General features: G+C 39.2%; 1 protein-coding gene across 5 annotated transcripts in view; it reads right to left on the bottom strand.

The window, feature by feature from the left end:
- The window catches only part of RIC1 (RIC1 homolog, RAB6A GEF complex partner 1), a 142,391-nt gene that overhangs the window by 54,050 nt on the left and 69,307 nt on the right, over positions 1-19,034 (bottom strand). For all 5 annotated transcript variants that reach the window (XM_059141605.1, XM_059141607.1, XM_059141606.1 and 2 more), the window contains one exon: positions 3,704-3,811. In XM_059141605.1, the coding sequence (XP_058997588.1) occupies positions 3,704-3,811 (108 nt within the window). The remainder of the gene's footprint in view (positions 1-3,703; positions 3,812-19,034) is intronic.

Below are 19,034 nucleotides of genomic sequence, written 5' to 3'. Positions count from 1 at the left end.
TGGGGTCACCCTGCAGTAATTTAACTGCCTACCAAGCAAAACTCAGTGCTCTTCTGACAAAGTTAACAGAATTCAGAAACTCCACATTGTCATCCACAGTGCTAGGATAAAGAAATTACCAGCTGTGTGAAGAAACAGCAAAATGTGACCCAGAGTCAAAAGAAAAATCTACCCATATAAATAGCATCCATCAATCCCGAAGTTGGAATTAAAAGATCATAACGTTAAACTATAATAAACATCATGAAGAATCCAGAGGAAAAGAGAAGATCCTCCTCATTCAACTGAAAGTAAACAAACTCACTAAAACAAAGGCTGGTATGAATTGTTAAAATACGGAGTATTTCCACAAAGTTAGCAAAAAGGCCTCAGTCCATGCCACGTGAGTATGTGCCCAGTGGCTGCCAGTGTCACAAAGACCTAACAACTAAAGGATTAATTCTCGGCACAAGGGGATATATCAGGATTCTGTATTGATCAATACTATCACATTTCTTATCACCCTCCACTGGTTTTTAAGTATTTTGAAAGTCACCCCTAAGTATAAATATACACAAAATATACATAAATGTATTCTAAGTTACGCCTTCGGAGAGCCTCCCCAATCTGACTTCATGGGCTTTTTAACAGATAACTGATATGCCAGAGGAGCCTTTTCCCCCCCTTAATTTAGGATCTTAGAAGCTAACAGTAGGATCCTGAAAGCAGATTACCATTTCTGATTAATCAAATATTATTAATGGGAAATATCTAATTCATAATTATCAATTCTGAAGTATGTAAATGTATTTAATGGCCTAACAAATATTAAAGGCTAACACCAGAGAAGTGGTGATTGTTTTAAAAAGATTTTTTTATTTAATTATTTGAGAGAGAGAGTGAGTGAGAGCGAGCATGAGAGGTGAAAAGGTGAGAGAGAGAAGCAGACTCCCCGTGGAGCTGGGAGCCTGATGCATGCAGGACTCGATCCTGGGACTCCAGGATTGTGACCTGAGCCGAAGGCAGTTGTTTAACCAACTGAGCCACCCGGGCGCCCGTAACAAATATTAAATACTATATATTACATAGGGCTCTTCTAAGTGCCAGGGAGAAGGATATGGAATAAACTGTGGTATTTACTAGTATGTATTATGTAGAATTAGAGAAACAGATTAAGAGTTTTAATTATATATTATATTAATACTTCTCACCTTCGAAACATTCTGGATCCTCAAATAATGACAAATGTTGGATGCTTATCACTAATCCTATTCTTTCTTCAAGCAAAAACTAAAATATGGCAAAGGTCTTGCCATATTATGCCCATAAGCAATAGTTTAATCATTATCTCTAATTACATATGACTTCTATTTTTGGTTGTGGGCAGGAAAATAGTTGGTTATAAAGTCCAAATAGCATGTCTTCTACATTAATGCAGGATCACACAGTTGATCTCTAATCATATTTCCAAAAAGTATGTATTACAGGTACTAATAATAATACTTCTCTAAAATGCAATTATTTTTCTCAAGTTTTGAGAAAAATCTTAGAGATTTCCAGTCACCTAAACTTGTATATTCGAAAGTAGCAGCCTCTGCCTTCGGCTCAGGTCATGATCTCAGGGTCCTGGGATCCAGCCATTGGGCTCTCTGCTTGGCAGGGAGCCTGCCTCCCTCTCTGTCTCTGCCTGCCTCTCTGCCTACTTGTGATCTCTCTGTGTCAAATAAATAAACAGAATCTTTAAAACAAACAAAAAACCCTCTCTCTACTTCTCCCTGTGCCCCTCCATCCCCATTAAAGAAAAAAAAAGCCATCATTTTTTCTATAGATGCATGTTGTTCGCATTGTGTAAAAGTAAGAAAATTTATTTAAACAGCTCCCGACTGATTGACATTTAGGTAGTTTTTGATCTTTTGTTACTGTAAACAATGAAAAACCCTATAAGCATGTAATTTGAAATATTTGTAGGATTAATTCCTAGAAAGAGAAATGCTGGACACGGACCATGAATATATGCAACTTTGACAGACCTTGCCTAATCAATTTCCATACACACTGTATAAATTAACACTCCCACAACCAACTTATAAAGTTCTCCTCAACCTGATCTCTCCAACAGCAGTATGTTACCTAACTGTTCATATGTAGAAGTCACTTATTTAATCTCCTAAAGGAGACTAAGGAGAGGTACTATGTAATGTATTAACTGGAATATAGACAATGAAACTGTTTATATTGTGTCCATTTGTTCTATTGTCTTTTTCTCATCACAGGAAATCTTTATGTGTTGTGAAAACTTGCCTTTTGATATATTCACTGACAGTTATTTCCTTGTTTTCACAATTTATGCTGTTTTTTAGGTACCTCTGAAACCATTTATGGTGTTTTTTTCCCCCTAGTTTCTTTTTTTAACTTTTATATAATCTAATTTATCAATGTTCCCTTTCATAAGAAGTTATCTGCAGACATTTGGGAAGAAGATTTTAATGACTCCTAACAAAATGAATTTTGAATTAGAATACCTCTTTTGGCTAGTATTTATTATTTTTTTAAAAGCAAGTGTTATCAATAAAGATAAATACTGGCCATTTTGATGCACAGAAGGCTGGAATATCACCACTATAATTTCATGAATATATATGCGTGGAAACAAAAACAGTGAAAAGTTCCTGGAGTTCAATGTTAACTCTGGATTCAGTTAAAAAGAATTATTAAAAAAGAAAAGATACTGTAGTAAAAAAACTTTAAGTTAAAAAATATACTTGTGGGGCACCTGGGTGGCTCAGTGGGTTAAGCCACTGCCTTCGGCTCAGGTCATGATCTCAGGGTCCTGGGATCGAGTCCCACATCGGGCTCTCTGCTCTGCAGGGAGCCTGCTTCCTCCTCTCCCTCTCTCTGCCTGCCTGTCTGCCTGCTTGTGATCTCTGTCTGTCAAATAAATAAATAAAATCTTAAAAAAAAAAAAACTTGTAATAAGATCCACACATCATAGACAACTAAAATGTCAAATGCAAAGCAATTAATGAAATAAAGCCAAATTACATACACACTTATTTTTTCTACCAATGGCTATAAAATATTTTTTTGTATTTGGTATTTCTGGGCTTCTTATTCATACTAAAATCAGAAAGCTTAACTTTCAGGGCGGCTGGGTGTCTCAGTGGGTTAAAGCCTCTGCCTTTGTCTCAGGTCATGATCTGAGAGTCCTGGGATCGAGCCCCATATTGGGCTCTCCGCTCAGCAGGGAGCCTGCTTCCCTCTCTCTCTCTGCCTGCCTTTCTGCCTACTTGTGCTCTGTCAAATAAATAAATAAAATCTTAAAAGAAAAAAAGGAAGCTTAACTTTCATCCAAGTATCCACATATTTCCCAAAATCTTTGAAGGTTTTGGAAACAAAGACACTTTTTCTTTTCCTCAATTTATGTGATTTTTATCAGTATCAATTCAAGTAATATGCACTATGTTGTATCATTCAAACAATTTCAGATTTACCAAAAACTCTAAATTTCTGAATAAAATTATGGTTGGTATACTCAATTTATAGGCTTTATGAAATAACTGAAGTATAATAATGTATCATCTAAGGGTTAATCAAGAATTTAGAGCTAAAAAAAATTATCCTCAGTGGACAAAAAATGAGATCAACTTTCCTATTGGTCATGTGATTAACCAACTTTATTACATATTGTCATCACAAAATGCTAAATTTAACCAAAGTACTATACCTCATGATGGGTGCTTGCAAATCCAGTATTTTCCTCATTTCTAAATTTAATGCTGGAGCACATTGTTCTTCCTTAAAATGGGGTGTCCCCTTCATTTGTGGACTTCCTCTAAAAAAATAAATAGCAAATATACCATATTAAAAAGAAAGATATTGAATTCTCCACTTTGTGACTCATATACACCCAATCAGATAAAGAAAACATAAACAAACTTAGAAATCAGGCATTATTTATTAATCCTTTAGCTTCTCAAATGAAAAGCAGACTTAAATTCCATTATAGCAGAGATACCAATTAGAACAATGAGTCTAACCAAGGTAATTTGTGTTGGGGAAGTAGGAGTAGAGGGAGAAGAGCAAAGAATCTTAGGACACACACACACACACACAAAAAGCAAATTCTTAGACAACCAAGAGACATTTCTAAGTGACTGATGGCTCTTTCGGAGGTGGGCATCTACGGAAAGTGTACAGCTTCCCACCTAGGGCATGTCCGGAGTGACCCAAACCCTCACCCCCGCTTACCCCACACCAGGCTCGTCCTTGATCCCCCCAGCCTTTGGGGACGTATCAGAATTAAGGTCAACTCAGGCACGCAGCAGGAAATAATTCACATAAACCTTGGTAATAAACAGCATAAAATGGCTAAATCTGGTAGCTCCCTCGTATCAAATGGCTAACCAAGAGTGGTTATTACGTAACGGCAACATTGCTGAGCTGCCACACCCAACCCCTCTGAAGGACTATTCAGTAGTTTTGGAATCTATCTCCCTGTGACGTGGGGCCATTCCTTCTCAACTCCTGTGCTGGGGTTCCACGGCTGTCTCCTCCCTTATTATCACCCGTCACTTACTCTTGGCAACAATGAGTCTGCCATTTCTCCCTCCCCAGTCACCTATACTATTAAAATTAAGTGTCGGGGCGCCTGGGTGGCTCAGTGGGTTAAGCCGCTGCCTTCGGCTCAGGTCATGATCTCAGGGTCCTGGGATCGAGTCCCGCATCGGGCTCTCTGCTCAGCAGAGAGCCTGCTTCCCTCTCTCTCTCTCTGCCTGCTTCTCCGACTACTTGTGATTTCTCTCTGTCAAATAAATAAATAAAATCTTTAAAAAAAAAAAAAATAAAATAAAATAAAATAAAATAAAATTAAGTGTCAACAGTCTAACATGTTCGACAGCTTTTTTTTTTTTTTTTTTTTTGATACTTGTCTGCTTACTTTCTGGTTTTAGATTATTTTCCATATAGAAGTTTGAGGCGCTTTATCTTTTCTGCTACGGCCATGACCTGGAATATTTGATTCCCTCTGTATGCCTGAATGGCTAAACTGGTTAAAGTTAAACTGCAGAGGTTCCTGTTCAATTAATGCGCTTGCTGTGAGAGCCGCCAAGGAGGACCCCGGGAGTTACTAGCTTACAGACCTCATATCTGGACTGCTAATCACACACACGCACGCACACCCGCCCGCACTATAATGAATTTCCTGAGACATTCTTCTCGTATGTCTAGTTTTCAAGTTATTTTTCAAACTAATGCATACACATAATTTAAACAAATAGTGCTAGAAAGCTTATGACAAAGGAAAAACCAGAAGTATTCTTCTATTAGGACATAACCAGCTTCAGTACTTTTACCAATTACCTTCTTCTATTTACCCTCATGTTTTTCCATAGTACCTTCACACTGTTCTGGCATCATTATTTAGGTATTATCTACTAACTTCTCATTCTCTCCTTTCCCCCTCATCCTCCTAACATAATTATACAGAAAGTTTTTCACTATGATGGTTAAATAATTTTTATTTCAAGAAGTACTGAGTGATTAGGGCCATCTGGGTGGCTCAGTTAAGAGTGTGACTCTTGGTTTCAGCTCAGGTCATGATCTCAGAGTCAGGAGATCAAGCCTCATGTCCAACCCCGTCCCAGGTGTGGAGCCTGCTTGAGATTCCCTCTCCCCCTCTGCTCCACTCGTCATCTGTCTCTCTCTCCATAAATAAATAAAGGTATTCAGTGACTACATTTCTTTTCTTACATAGCTTGTTAATTTTCCTGAAGTTTTACTTCACGCTTTCATTTGCTTGGTTTTCTTTAAACTTTCACCAAAGTCTTCTCAGACTCCTTAACAGCTCTGACAAAAACAACACTTAACATTGCACGTGGTCAAACCTGTCACGTAACTCATTACTTCCTTCTTCCCCCCAGGCATCCCTCCTTGGTGCCCGCTGTCCTCGGAAGTGTAATGCACAGCTATCGTCTCGATAGTCTCCTTTGTCATTTCTTTGCTTCTCTCCTACGAGCCCTTATTTTATTTTTTGCATTCCTCTTACTTGGGTCATGTATTATGGCTTCCTGGAAGGGTGTATGTGGTATAAATTTATAACTTTCAAGTCTGAAATGTCTTTGACACCTGAATGAGTATTTTGGTATAAAATTTTAGGCTGCACATCCCAACCCAAAACAATGCTCATGCAATGCAATTTATTACATCAGAAGATTTTTATAATCAAAATATGCATTACAAGAAATAAAATATTGTGCAGCCAGAAAAAAAAAAAAAAAAGGAAATGTGGAAGAACACTTTCAACTTCTTGGAATGATCTCCAGGATTTCTTATGGAGTGAGAAAACTTAAAGTGCAAAACACTATTTAATCTGCTATATCTGGATGACAGCGCAGGAAATACAAATGTTTAAGTGCATGTGCTCATATTTTAAAAATGAAAAGGATGGCCAAAACTACAACGAAAATGGCTATCTCCAATGGAAGACAGAATACAGGGTAAAGAATGCTACATTTTTTTAAACTTTGGGACATGAAAATATTTCATGTAATAAACCAAATTAAAATTAAAATCAACAAAAAAAACCCCAATCTCTAAAAACAGAAAAGAAACTTAACTGCATATCAAGCTAGCAGGACAAATAAGCAAATTTTATTATGTACTGAGAAAACAGCATAAATAAGATTTCAAATAGTATTGTGTGTACTCTGGGTGGGAAATCTCCTAAGGATCCAAATCCTCAAAGAATCAAACTGTATTTAGTAATAATATTGTTACAATAATAGTGATATTATTTTTGGAATTACTATGTATACAATAGGATAAAGCAATTAAGAAATTATGTTTACATTATTAGGAACCAAGGTTATCAACAAAATATACAAATATATAAAATATACAAATATAAAACTAGAGAACTAAAACTTTAACTTTTAAAATTTTTAAAAATTTCAAAGCTTTTAAAACCTTGGACTCTTAGCTTAATCTTTAATTTGCATTAAAGGTTTCAGTATTAACTCACAATAAAATTATCTCTTTGTAAAAGTTACTTTTTATCTCTGTATGCTAAAAGGCCCTAAAAGCAAATACAACCAAATAACAATCAGCATCACGTCCTGGTCTTCAAAATACCATTTTGCACGGAAAGAAACCAAAGCTCTTTGGAGGGCTGACTTACTCAGAGACAGGGGCAAGATATGTTAATATGAGCCTTGGGTCTGACAGCAAGGATGCCATTTATTTATTTATTTATTTATTTAAGATTTTATTTATTTATTTGTCAGAGAGAGAGCGAGAGCGAGCACAGGCAGAGTGGAAGGCAGAGTCAGAGGGAGAAGCAGGCTCCCTGCGGAGCAAGGAGCCCGATGTGGGACTCGATCCCAGGACGCTGGGATCATGACCTGAGCCGAAGGCAGCTGCTTAACCAACTGAGCCACCCAGGCGTCCCGCAAGGATGTCATTTAAATACCACCATTTTTATGGGCTCCCCCCACAAGCTGAAGATGTGACAATCTGATTTGAAAGAATGACTGCAATTAATAAGAACTCAAAAATGTAAAAACTCCTGCAGTTACAGTAATACTAAACACACTCATTAGCTGGTGACCTCTGGAAGTTCTGAGAACACAACTCAGTACTGTAAGAAAAGGTAAAGAAGCATCTCTTCTGTTTTTCCTAAATGCACTACATTTCAGGGTAAACATCAAACAGATAATGAAAGTTCTTTTTTACATCACGACAGCTACGGAATGCAGAAGGAATGGTAGAATTTTTAAAAAATCACAATTTTGTTATCCCCATCAAAACAACAAATCCAGGGAATTAATAAAATGAATAAATCCACATAAAACCATTATGTAAAAAGCAGAAACTTAAGACCTATCCACCAAATGCAAGAGATTCTGGTCTGAAGAAACCAATTCCTAAGAAGACAGCCTTGTGTTAAAATAAAGAAAACACGGGATGCCTGGGTGGCTCAGTTGGTTGGACGACTGCCTTTGGCTCGGGTCATGATCCTGGAGTCCCGGGATCGAGTCCCGCATCGGACTCCCAGCTCCATGGGGAGTCTGCTTCTCCCTCTGACCTTCTCCTCGTTCATGCTCTCTCTCACTGTCTCTCTCTCAAGTAAATAAATAAAATCTTTAAAAAAAAAATAAAGAAAACACAAAGTATTTGATGATATTAATAAATTATTAATTTTGTTAGATATAATAAGATTGTAGCTTTATTTAAGATGTCTACTTGTTACTGATAAATCTATTTAGGGCTGAAATGATACGGTATCTGAAACTTGCTTCAAAATACCAAAAGCATACAAGCGTTGGGAGAGACAGGTACTGGTAACTTCTGAATGTGGGGGACGGATTTAGGGTTTCCCACTGCATTACTCTCTCTTGCGTCTGCTTGACAAATTCCTTAACAAAGGCTCAACCCAATGTATTTCTTTCAGCATTTTAAAGGCTTTTCACCAATGTCTTTTTGACTTTTAATGTGTGGCTTGGAGTTTGAGGACATTCTTATTCACAGACTATTTTTTGATGTTTTTCCTATCTGGAAGATTTTAGGACTGACCTTTGATTTCTAGAGGGTTCTAAAATTTCAGAACATACTTTTTTATAAGCATGTGAACTTATCACTGTTTGCACGAAGCACCTACAGGCTGGTCTTTAGTTTGGGTCTGGGAAATTTATGTCTTTGTTTACTTAGCATACTAATTTTCCACTTCTCTCATTTCTTCCTGGAACTCCTAATTCTCCCCCTTTTTTCTCTCTTTCTGGTAGAGTTCCTCAACTATTTCTTCCAAAGCTTCACTGAATGTGAAATTTCTTCTATTGTCTTTTCCTTCCAGGAAACTCTCACCTGCCTCCCCTTTCTTTGCACAGCACCATGTTTCTCCTTTTAATTAAACACCTGTCTGAGGCTGCAAATTATCATTTCCTCAAAGTGGCTTTGTTCCTGCATTGCCTGCTTCCTTTGAGCTTCCTTTTTTCTGTTGTGTGTCTCTTTTTTACACTGGAAGCTTTCCTAAGATGACGAAAAATCAATCCCTGGCTGTTTGCTCACGTTGAACAGGTTAACAAGAAAGAGCCAATTATAAGCTCTGTGTTCAGGCTGGTCTTGTCAACTGGTAGTGGCCAGCTGGTATTTTTCTTGAGGTCTTCAAATATCAGAGCCTGTTGGGTCAATTTTCTGGACTGATTTAATTGCCCCAGGAAGGATTCCTCAATCCTGCCTGGGATATTTAAGCATGGAAGGTGGCCAGTCTGGAACCAAGCAGGGGAAGAAAGCGTGACATCTTACTGTTCAGTATGACAACTTTCACCGACCCCCCCACCTTGAGCTCAGCATCTCTCCTTGCCTTACTGTGTCTGGAATCCCTCTGGCTTAATTAGACAATATGTTTTCTGTCACCTGTGATGCAGAAACCTAAAACTCCTTATTTTTTTATTCAGTTTTTTAAACCAATCCCATTTATGGCCCCTGGCTCACTTTTATGTTCTCCAGTACTACCGCATTTAATTCCTGAGTCTCTCCATGGTTTTGCAGATCAAATGAGTTGCTTTTCTTTTTCTTCATTCTTGTATTGTTCAAACTGAAGTACAGGTGATACACAATGTTAACATTAGTTTCAGGTGTACAAAACAGTGATTTGGTTAAGTGTATACATTATGCTGTGCTCATGCCAAGTGTAGTTACCATGTGTCACTGTGCAGTGCTATCCCAATGCCAATGACTGTATTCCTGACGCCGTGCCTTTTACCCTATGGCTTACTCCCTCCATAACCGGAAGCCTAGATTTCCCACTTTCCTTCAACCCATTTAGCCGACCCACCCCCAACTCCTCCTAATAAACTCCTGGAGGAGTTTATTAGTTTATTCTCTGTATTTATAAAGCTTGCTTTTTTATCAGCATCATGTAAGTAACCTTAGGCTCTTTGGTTTGATATTCTTCCTTCTCCAATTTTTAGCTCAAGGGTTAAAGATGCTTCTAACTTTCATTAAAGAGGGAAAACAGTATTTCAGCTTTTTATTCTGTTGGTTATGTTTAAAAGCAAGGATGCAAAAACCTTATCATGACCTTCAAACTGGAAGCCCTCTATTTTCCTTTATATAAATACTCTTATTTATTATAGAGCTAAAGTATTCTAAGAATTTTAAACAAATTTAAGCAAATCCTGACTCCACAAGGACTCCCTTATAAAATTAGAGATAAATTTCACATGGAAGTTTCCATGTCATCTTCCAAATATAATAAAATTTAGTAAAATGTTAAGAATTACATCAATTAAAAATCTAAATTTCTCATAGAAAATATCATTACTTAGAGTTCAACAGTAATTTGAGAGTATAGCATCAGATTTCTGAAAGGGAATCACGGAAGCTGAGACTGGAACAATAAAACCAGGTTATAAAAGGCCCCGTCAGGAAATACAGCAATAAACTGAGCATTTACAAGGTATGGTTTACAAAATGTTCTGCACACATTATCTCAACTGAATGTTTATAATCCTTTGAGACAGGCATGAGTTTCTCCCCTTTTTCCAGAAAAGAAACTAAAGCTTAGACATATTAAGAATTTTGTTCATGGTCACAGAGTTAGTAAGTGAAGGAACTGACATGTGAACCTGTGGCTTCCACTCCAGATCCTAGGCCACTGAAAACTACTAGAGAGTCGAGGAGACTAATAATAACTTCATCTGCAGAAAGAAATAGACGGCGGACGGAGTGGGGAGAGGGAGGAGCATCTGTAGATTAATAGGAGACTGTCAATAAGAGTACATGAGGGAGGCTTAGGATTGGACAGTAGCAGTAGAAATGTCTTTTCAGACTTTATCCAAGGCATTTTTGAAAAGAGATAATAAAAGCTGATGAGAATTACAGTTCCTGCTTAGTAAGAGAGGCTTGTCAGAGACAGACAGGTACAATCACACTGTGCACATATGGCTGTCATTCAAACTATTGACAAATAATATATTCTTCACTCCTGGGCGGAGAGAACTGTGCTTTTCTGCCCACTTAAAATTGTTTGGTCATGTGATTGATTTTGACCTAAATCACAAGGGGGAATTACTTGCTCCACTTCTAGGCAGATGCTTTAAGAACCAAACCTGGTACACGATGCTGTTTTATCCTCTGTAACAGGGACATGGCCTATGACGATCATATTGTATACTACATCACATAACTAATAGTTAAGACTATGGTCCAGTAAAACTCAATAAATTAATAGTTCTTGATTACTCTTTGTGTGTGATTTTTATTAATGATGTCATCTGAGAAGAAGAAAGAAAAAGAATGAAGAAAAATGAGCACTGTTTAAAGAGACTTGTGGGACACTACAATCCAGACCAACAAAGATGTAATGTCAGTCCCAAACACAAGGCAAAAGAAAGGAGCAGGAAGACTATCTGAACAAATAATGGTTAAAAAACAAACAAAACAAACAAACAAAAACCTACAAAGATAAAACTCTAACCATCCAGTAAGTTCGGAAAACTCCAAATAGAATTTAAAAATTCTACTTGGTTCTCCTGCCCTACATGGTCATCTGGAGAATGGCTTCTATCAGAGAATCTTTTTTTTTTTTTTTTTTTTTAAAGAAGTACTTGAAACAGTGCCTTGTATGGTGCGAGGCACTATTCTTCTTCTTCTTCTTTTTTTTTTTTTAAAGATTTTATTTATTTGAGACAGAGAGAGAGAGCGAGCAAGATCAGGGGGAGGGACAGAGAGAAGCAGATGCCCCACGGGCAGGGAGTCCAATGTGGGGCTTGATCCCAGGACCCTGGGATCATGACCTGAGCAAAAGGCAGATGCTTAACCGACTGAGCCACCCAGGCACCCCGAGAGACAAAGAGAATCTTGAATGCAGCAAGAAAAGTGAGTCATACACAACAAGAGATCCTCAGTTAAGATTAGAAGCCAGTTTCTCATCAAAAACCAAGAAAGCCAGAGGCAATGGGATGACACACCTCAATCAAAAATTCTATACCCAGAAAAATTATCCTTCAAAATAAAGGAGAAATTAATATATTTTTTGTGAATTATGTTTCCCAGCTTTCATTCTAATGAATGCAAGGCATTCACGTCAACAGGTGGCCTCCAAAGGGCAATAAAAAATGAAATGCTTCCATACGGTAGGTCAACTAATCGAACTTCCCAGAGCCTTGAGGAGGAAGCAGCTTCCCATGAAACTGACAAAAATCAAAACTCAAACTACTGTACTTAGAAATTTGTCACAAAAATTACAGAGACGTCTTAAAAGAAAAAAATGCCTTTGATTTATGTCAAATAGGTTTTGGAGGATTAAATAAGGTGATACTAAAAACTGTCACTACACAATGAAACTCAACGGGCATTTCTTTCAACAAACTCTATTATGCAGGATATCTCAAATACTTTCAGTGCCAGCCAAAGAAAATAACAGTGTGGTACACAACCTCATGGGTTTGGGAGATGGAGGGGATGGACAGGAACTTTAAGAGTACAGCTAATTATACAGTGTTTCTCCTATCAACGTGACTACCTAAGTCTGATCTTTCAAGTATAGCTCAAATCCTAAGAACAAAACTTTCCCTCACAACCTAGCACTTTCCCTTAATGCTATTATCACTTTGGGGAACATTCATTCATTTGGCATTTGCTGCTGTATATCGCCATTATCCCTAAAGAGTTGTCTCTTCGCTCGCACCTTACACCTCTCTAGCACCCTGTACAAATAGTAATAGGAGGCATACGACAAGCGTTTGATAATGACAATGAAGAGGAATCTCATTTCAGATTTTCAAATCCTTTTCCCCCTCATTTTATTGAGGTATAACTGACATAGAATCTGTGTAAGTTTAAGATACAAAACATAATAATTATATCCTATCACTTTGTGATGAGAACTTCTAAGATCTGCTCCTTTAGCAGCTCAGCTTTTTGAATCTTAAAATGATTTTGGAATGTGCTACACTTAATCTAGTAAGTTCCAGCAATCCTAGATGAATTCTGGGACCAAGAAGCTTTGGTTCTCCAATCATAGTTAATGGAAAGGCTCAACAAGATTTCTTTCCTCACACTCCTACCTCATGTGTTACCATTTGTAGTCAACACAATTCTTTACTAGAGTATCAATAATCAAAGTATTTCTGGATGAAATAAAATAATGGTATCTAGATGTGATAAAACACATTCCAATAAAAGAAACAAAACTGTTTGAGTTGATTTATGGGCAGGTTCCACTTTATTATTTATTATAGTAATAGAGGAACTAGTACGAAGGTAGCCCTCCAGGAACAATAAAGAAAATTGGAGAAAATAGAGACAACAACTATACTGAGACACTGGATAACAGGAAACACAAGACTGTGAAGAAAAACAAAAACAAAAGTAACTTCTCTAATAGAAGCCACTCTCCAGACGACCATGTAGGGCAGGAGAACCCAAACACAACATGACAATCTTGTTATGTTCAGGGAAGTAGAAGCAGCCATTTATGGAAAACAGTACCAGGAGCAGAAGATCCAGAAAAAGGTTCCCCTCAAGTCTTTGTGAATACTAAGCTGTGTAAATATATGGTGAGACCCCACACTGCCTCCCAATGAATAACCACCAGCATTTTCAGCTGCAAAGCTCCTGCAGGGTTGGGAGACATTCCAGTTCTGACCAGCCAGAGACCAAAGACCTTGTTTAAGGACTAGGACATTCCTTGGACAGCTCGGAAAGGCTCAGCTAACCTAGAGTAAATGCTGAAGCCACCTTAAAAACATACAAACAAGCCTCAAAAGGATCAAGGAGATCTACAACTTAACTGCCATTCAAAATAATCTCAACATTGCCTAGAGAAAAGAAAGAAAACTCAGACACTCGATAATGTCACACAGTTTACATCAACCAATCTAAAATCATCAGGCATGTGATAGGACCTAGCAATTCTATTCCAAGGTTTTTATTTACCCAAAGATACAAAGCTTACTGCCCAGCAAACTGGAATTGGAATCCAAAAAGGAAGATAAGGTTCAAAATTTCACTTTTCATTGTTTCTTTGTTTTCATAAGAACACAGTCATGGATTATCAGTGCTATGAGATTTTTAAGTGCTATGAGATTGTATTTGAGGAATCAGTTATTTCTCGGGTGCAAGGGAGAGTAAGGGAGTTGAGGGAAAAGCTTTATATGTAAGATGTTTGACTTTAGCTTCTCAACTACCTCAAAGTGCTCTGTTATGCAAAGCATACAGTTGGGGAGGCACACCAAGTAAATAGCAAATGAACACAGCCATTACACAGGAATTGTGCTTTCAGTGTGCTAAAGGTAGGGGAAAATGAGGTTTTAAACGCCAGGCCAGAGTTTGGCTTTCGTTTTGTGGTAACGGGACAGCAACAAATACTTTTTTTTTAAAATTTTTTCTTATTAACATACAATGCATTATTAGCCCCTGGGGTAGAGGTCTGTGAATCGCCAGGTTTACACACTTCACAGCACTCACCACAGCACCTATCTTCCCCAGTGTCCATAACTCAACCCCCCTCTCCCGACCCTCCTCTCCCCCCGCAACCCTCAGTTTGTTCTGTGAGATTAAGAGTATCTTATGGTTGCAACAAACATTTATAAGGGATTAATATCCCAAACATGTAGAGAATTCTTAAAACTCCACAAAAACAAAAACCAAACAGCCTCATTAAGGACTTCAACAAACAGAAAATACTCAGTATCACTAATCATTAGGGAAATACAAATCAAAACTAAAAACAAAAACTTAGAAAGTGTTGGCAAGGATGTGTAGGAATTAGAATCCTTGTGCTCTGTTGGGATTATGAAAAGATACAACAACTGAGAAAAATGTTACAGCAGTTTCTCAAAAATGAAAAACAGAATTACTATATAATACAGAAATTCTACTCTGGGGTATAAACCCAAATAAAACTGAAATCCGGGTCTCAAAGACATGTGAACACACCTGTTCATAGCAGCATTATCCACAACAGATAAAATATGCAAGGAACCCGAATGTCCATCCACAGAGGAGAAGTAAGCACAATGTACTGCAGACATTCTTCAGAGACAGTGTGGCTTCAGTTCCAGACACCCATAACAAGCAAATTTTGCAAAAATCAACTCAGATGAATTTTTTTGGTCTTCCAGCACATATACAAGTTATATTTACACCATTCTGTTGATTTTTCGGTATGCAAGAGCATTATGTATGTTTAAAAATACAACGTACGTACCTTAATTAAAAAAATACCTGATTGCTAGCAAAACGCTATCATCTGAGCTTTCTGCAACTCAAAATCTTTTTGCCGGTCATGGCTGCTGACTGAACAGGGTGGCAGCTGCTGAAGGTCCGGGTGGCTGAGGCCACTTCTTCGAACGACAATGAGGTTTGCTGCATCGACTGACTCTTCCCTTCATGAAACTTTCTGGGCAGCCTGCAATGCTGTCTGATAGCTTTTACTCACAAAACTTTCACAATTGTGGGGTCAAACAAACCTCCCAAACCCACGTGCTGCTCTATGCACTAAGCGGATGCGATATTCTAAACCCTCTGTTGTCATTTCAACAGTCTTCGCGGCGCCTTCCCCGGGAGCAGATCCCACCTCCACAAACCACTTTCCCTGCTCGCTCGTCAGCAGCAGCTCTTCATCCATTCACGCTGTATCCGGAGTCGGCAGCGGGTCCGTCCCGTCCTCCGGCTCCACTTCTGACCCTGGCTCTCTTGCTACCTCCACCACTCCTGCAGTGACCTCTTCCTCTGAAGCCCTGAGCCCCTCAAAGTCCTCCATGAACACTGGAATCTACTTCTTCCAAATTCCTGATAACGCGGATATGATGATCGCTCCCCATGAATCATGAATGCTCTCCAGCGCATCTAGGACGGTGAATCTTTCCCAGAAGGTTTTCAACTGACCTTGCCCAGATCCATCCGAGGAATCGCTACGTACAGCAGGTAGAGTCCTGCGAAAGGTACTCCTTAAGGAAGAAGACTTGAGTAAGAAATAAAACAGAGACAAAGACTCTTAAGTACAGAGAGCCAACCGGTGGTTGCCAGAGGGGCAGGCAGAGGGGGTTGCCAGAAGGGGAGGGGGGATGGGGGAGCGATGCGGGGGACCAAGAGCACACTTATCCTGATGGGCGCCGAGTAACCACTGCTGAATCATTATACTGCACCCCTGCGCACCTGAAACTAGGAGACCACTCTGTTATACTCCAATAAAAAATGAACATAATTAATTAAAAAAATTTAAAAAGACTCATTTCCAGTTGAAATGACTCCTTGATCCACGGGCTGCGGAACAGTTGCTGTGTTAGCAGACATGAAAACAACGTAAAGCTCGCTGTCCGACTCCATCAGAACTCTGGGGCCATCAGGTGCACAGTCGCTAAGTGATGATACCTTTTTTCTTTTTTTCCTTAGGCGGGTCTCAAGAATGGGCTAAGCATGCAGTACACCATGCTGTGAACAGGTGTCCTGTCCTCTAGGTTCTGCCGCTCCATTCACAGAGCACAGGCAGAGGAGACTTGCCGTAATTCCTAAGGCCCTAGGACTGGAGACGTGATAAATCAGCACCTGCCACACGTTAAAAGTCACCTGTCGCACTGGCCCCGACCAGACGATCAGCCTGTCCGTGGAAGCTGTCAAGGCAGCATTGACTCCTCCTGTCTAGCCGGGAAAGTCCTTGATGGCACCTTCTTCCCATGGGAGGCTCTTGCGTCCACCCTGAAAATCTGCTGGTCAGTGTGGCCGCCTTCGGGAATGATCTCGATCTTCCGGATCACCCGGATCTCCTGGTCACTTGCTGCAGCTCCCACGGCAGCCCGTGCTGCTTCACCTTGCGCTTTCGCGTCCCGGACGCGGCCTCCTTCCTGAAACCTCAAGCCCGGATCTCTGCTCGTGTCAGGCTTCGTTCCTGCAGCTTCCTGCCCTCTCTCTGCCTGCACGGAACCGGAGGGAGTCAGGGCCTTCTGCTTTGGCTGAGGAGAATGTCGTGGCTGGCTGGACCTCTTCTCCACTAAAGGTTCTCTGTAGCAGCAATAAAGCTGTTTCACTTTCCTATCGTTCGTGTGTAGCACTTTCAATTTCCTGAGGTAGGACTTTCAATTTCCTTCAGGAGCTTTTCCTTCGATTCACAACTTGGCTAACCGGCATCAGAGGCCTCAGCTTTCAACATGCCTCCCTCACCAAGCTTTAGTCACGGCTAGCCTTCGGGGGACAGCGAGAGGCATGCAGCTTCTCCTTCCAGTTCAACACTTACAGGCCATTGTGGGGTTATTAACTGACCTGATTTCAATATTGCTGTGTCTTAGGGAATAAAGAGGTCAGGGAGAAAGACAGGGAAATGGCTGGTCAGTGGAGCAGACAGAATACACACCGCACTTAGCACTTGAATTCACCATCTTTTATGAGCACAGTCCATGGCACCTCAAAACAATTACATCAGTAACATCAAAGGTCACTGATCACACATCACCATAACAAATAATAATTAAAAAGCTTGAAATATTGCTAATTAGCAACATGTGAAGAGACATGAAATGTACAAATGCTACTGAAAAGAGGATACTAATTGATGTGTTCAACACAGGGTGCACACACCCATAATCTGTACAAACACAGTATCTGTGAAGTGCCACAGGTTCCTGTACATACATATAACGGAGTAGTATTCAGCTTTAAGAAGTAGGAAATTCTGAAATATGCTACGAAAGAGATGAACCTTGAGGACATTATACTGAATGATAGAAGCCAGTCACAAGTTAAACACTGTATGATTCCACTTAGATGAAGCATAACTGTATACTCAGAAAATGGCTGGGATGGAAAATGTTATGTGTGTTTTACACAATCAAAAAAATGGAAATAAAAAAGTTTACTCATAGGATCTTTCGAAAACATTATCATTCCAGAAAGTACTGATGCACGTTGTTAGTGTTTTTGTATTATTAGAGACAGATGTTAAACTGATTTAGAATAAAGTTAGTACAGACCTTTAAAAAGAGTATCTGAGGGGCGCCTGGGTGGCTCAGTGGGTTAAGCCGCTGCCTTCGGCTCAGGTCATGATCTCAGGGTCCTGGGATCAAGTCCCACATCGGGCTCTCTGCTCAGCAGGGAGCCTGCTTCCTCCTCTCTCTCTGCCTGCCTCTCTGCCTAACTTGTGATCTCTCTCTCTGTCAAATAAATAAATAAATCTTTAAAAAAAAAAAAAAAAAAAAGAGTATCTGAGACAAGAATCCACATTAGCAAGTCTGTTTAGAAAAACAAATCTGCTATCGATGCACAGGATGGATTTCTGTAGGTAAGAGAAAGAAACTGAGAGAAGCGCACAAGTTAGTAAATAAGGTTTTCCAAAAGGCGAGAAGTAGGGCCTCTGCTGAGCCAAGGAAAATGAAACAGCGAGAGGCAAATTCTAGAGACGCTGAAGAGCTGTCAGTCAATACAATACAATTTGATTACCAGACAAATATGAGAAGTAAGGAAATAAAGATTCCAAGGTTTCAACCACCTACAACTGCAGAAATAATCATGGTAACTGCAAAAGAATGTTAGAAAAGCAACAGCATGTTTGGCTTCCTCGGAGAGGAGAAGGTGAGTTAGGCTGAGAAGCGGTGAATCTGAGGCGGCCTGCAGGGCCATTGAAACGATCTGTCCTGGAAAGGTGAGCACGAAGCTCCAGAAAGTAAAGAAGCAGATCTGGATCTCATCCACATATACTGAATAATTAAAGCCAGGGAGATTGTGTAAAAAGGAACTCAGAACAAAGCCCTGGGGAACATTAACATGTTACTGGAGGTACTGTACCGTAATTTATGGTGCTGTAATGATATCTTTATGAAGTAGAAGGCATTTAACTCTATTTTTCAGATGAGTAAAATAAAACTCAAAAAAAGCAACAGGATTGATCCTGAGAGCTAAGGAAAGCCAGAGAAATTTTTTATGTAGGAAAATGGCAATTAAATTTTATATTAGAAATTCATTTAGGGGAAAACCATAAAATATGTTTAAGACAATATACTATAATCCAGGAGAAAAGAAAACCCAAAGTAAAGGGACTTTGGGTTTGTTGCTAGGGACTGGGA

The sequence above is a fragment of the Mustela lutreola genome, chromosome 12 (genome assembly GCF_030435805.1).
Source record: "Mustela lutreola isolate mMusLut2 chromosome 12, mMusLut2.pri, whole genome shotgun sequence".
In the NCBI taxonomy this organism is placed as follows: domain Eukaryota; kingdom Metazoa; phylum Chordata; class Mammalia; order Carnivora; family Mustelidae; genus Mustela; species Mustela lutreola.
The sequence above is the reverse complement of the archived record's forward strand: the minus strand, read 5'-3'. Positions and strand labels throughout refer to the sequence as shown.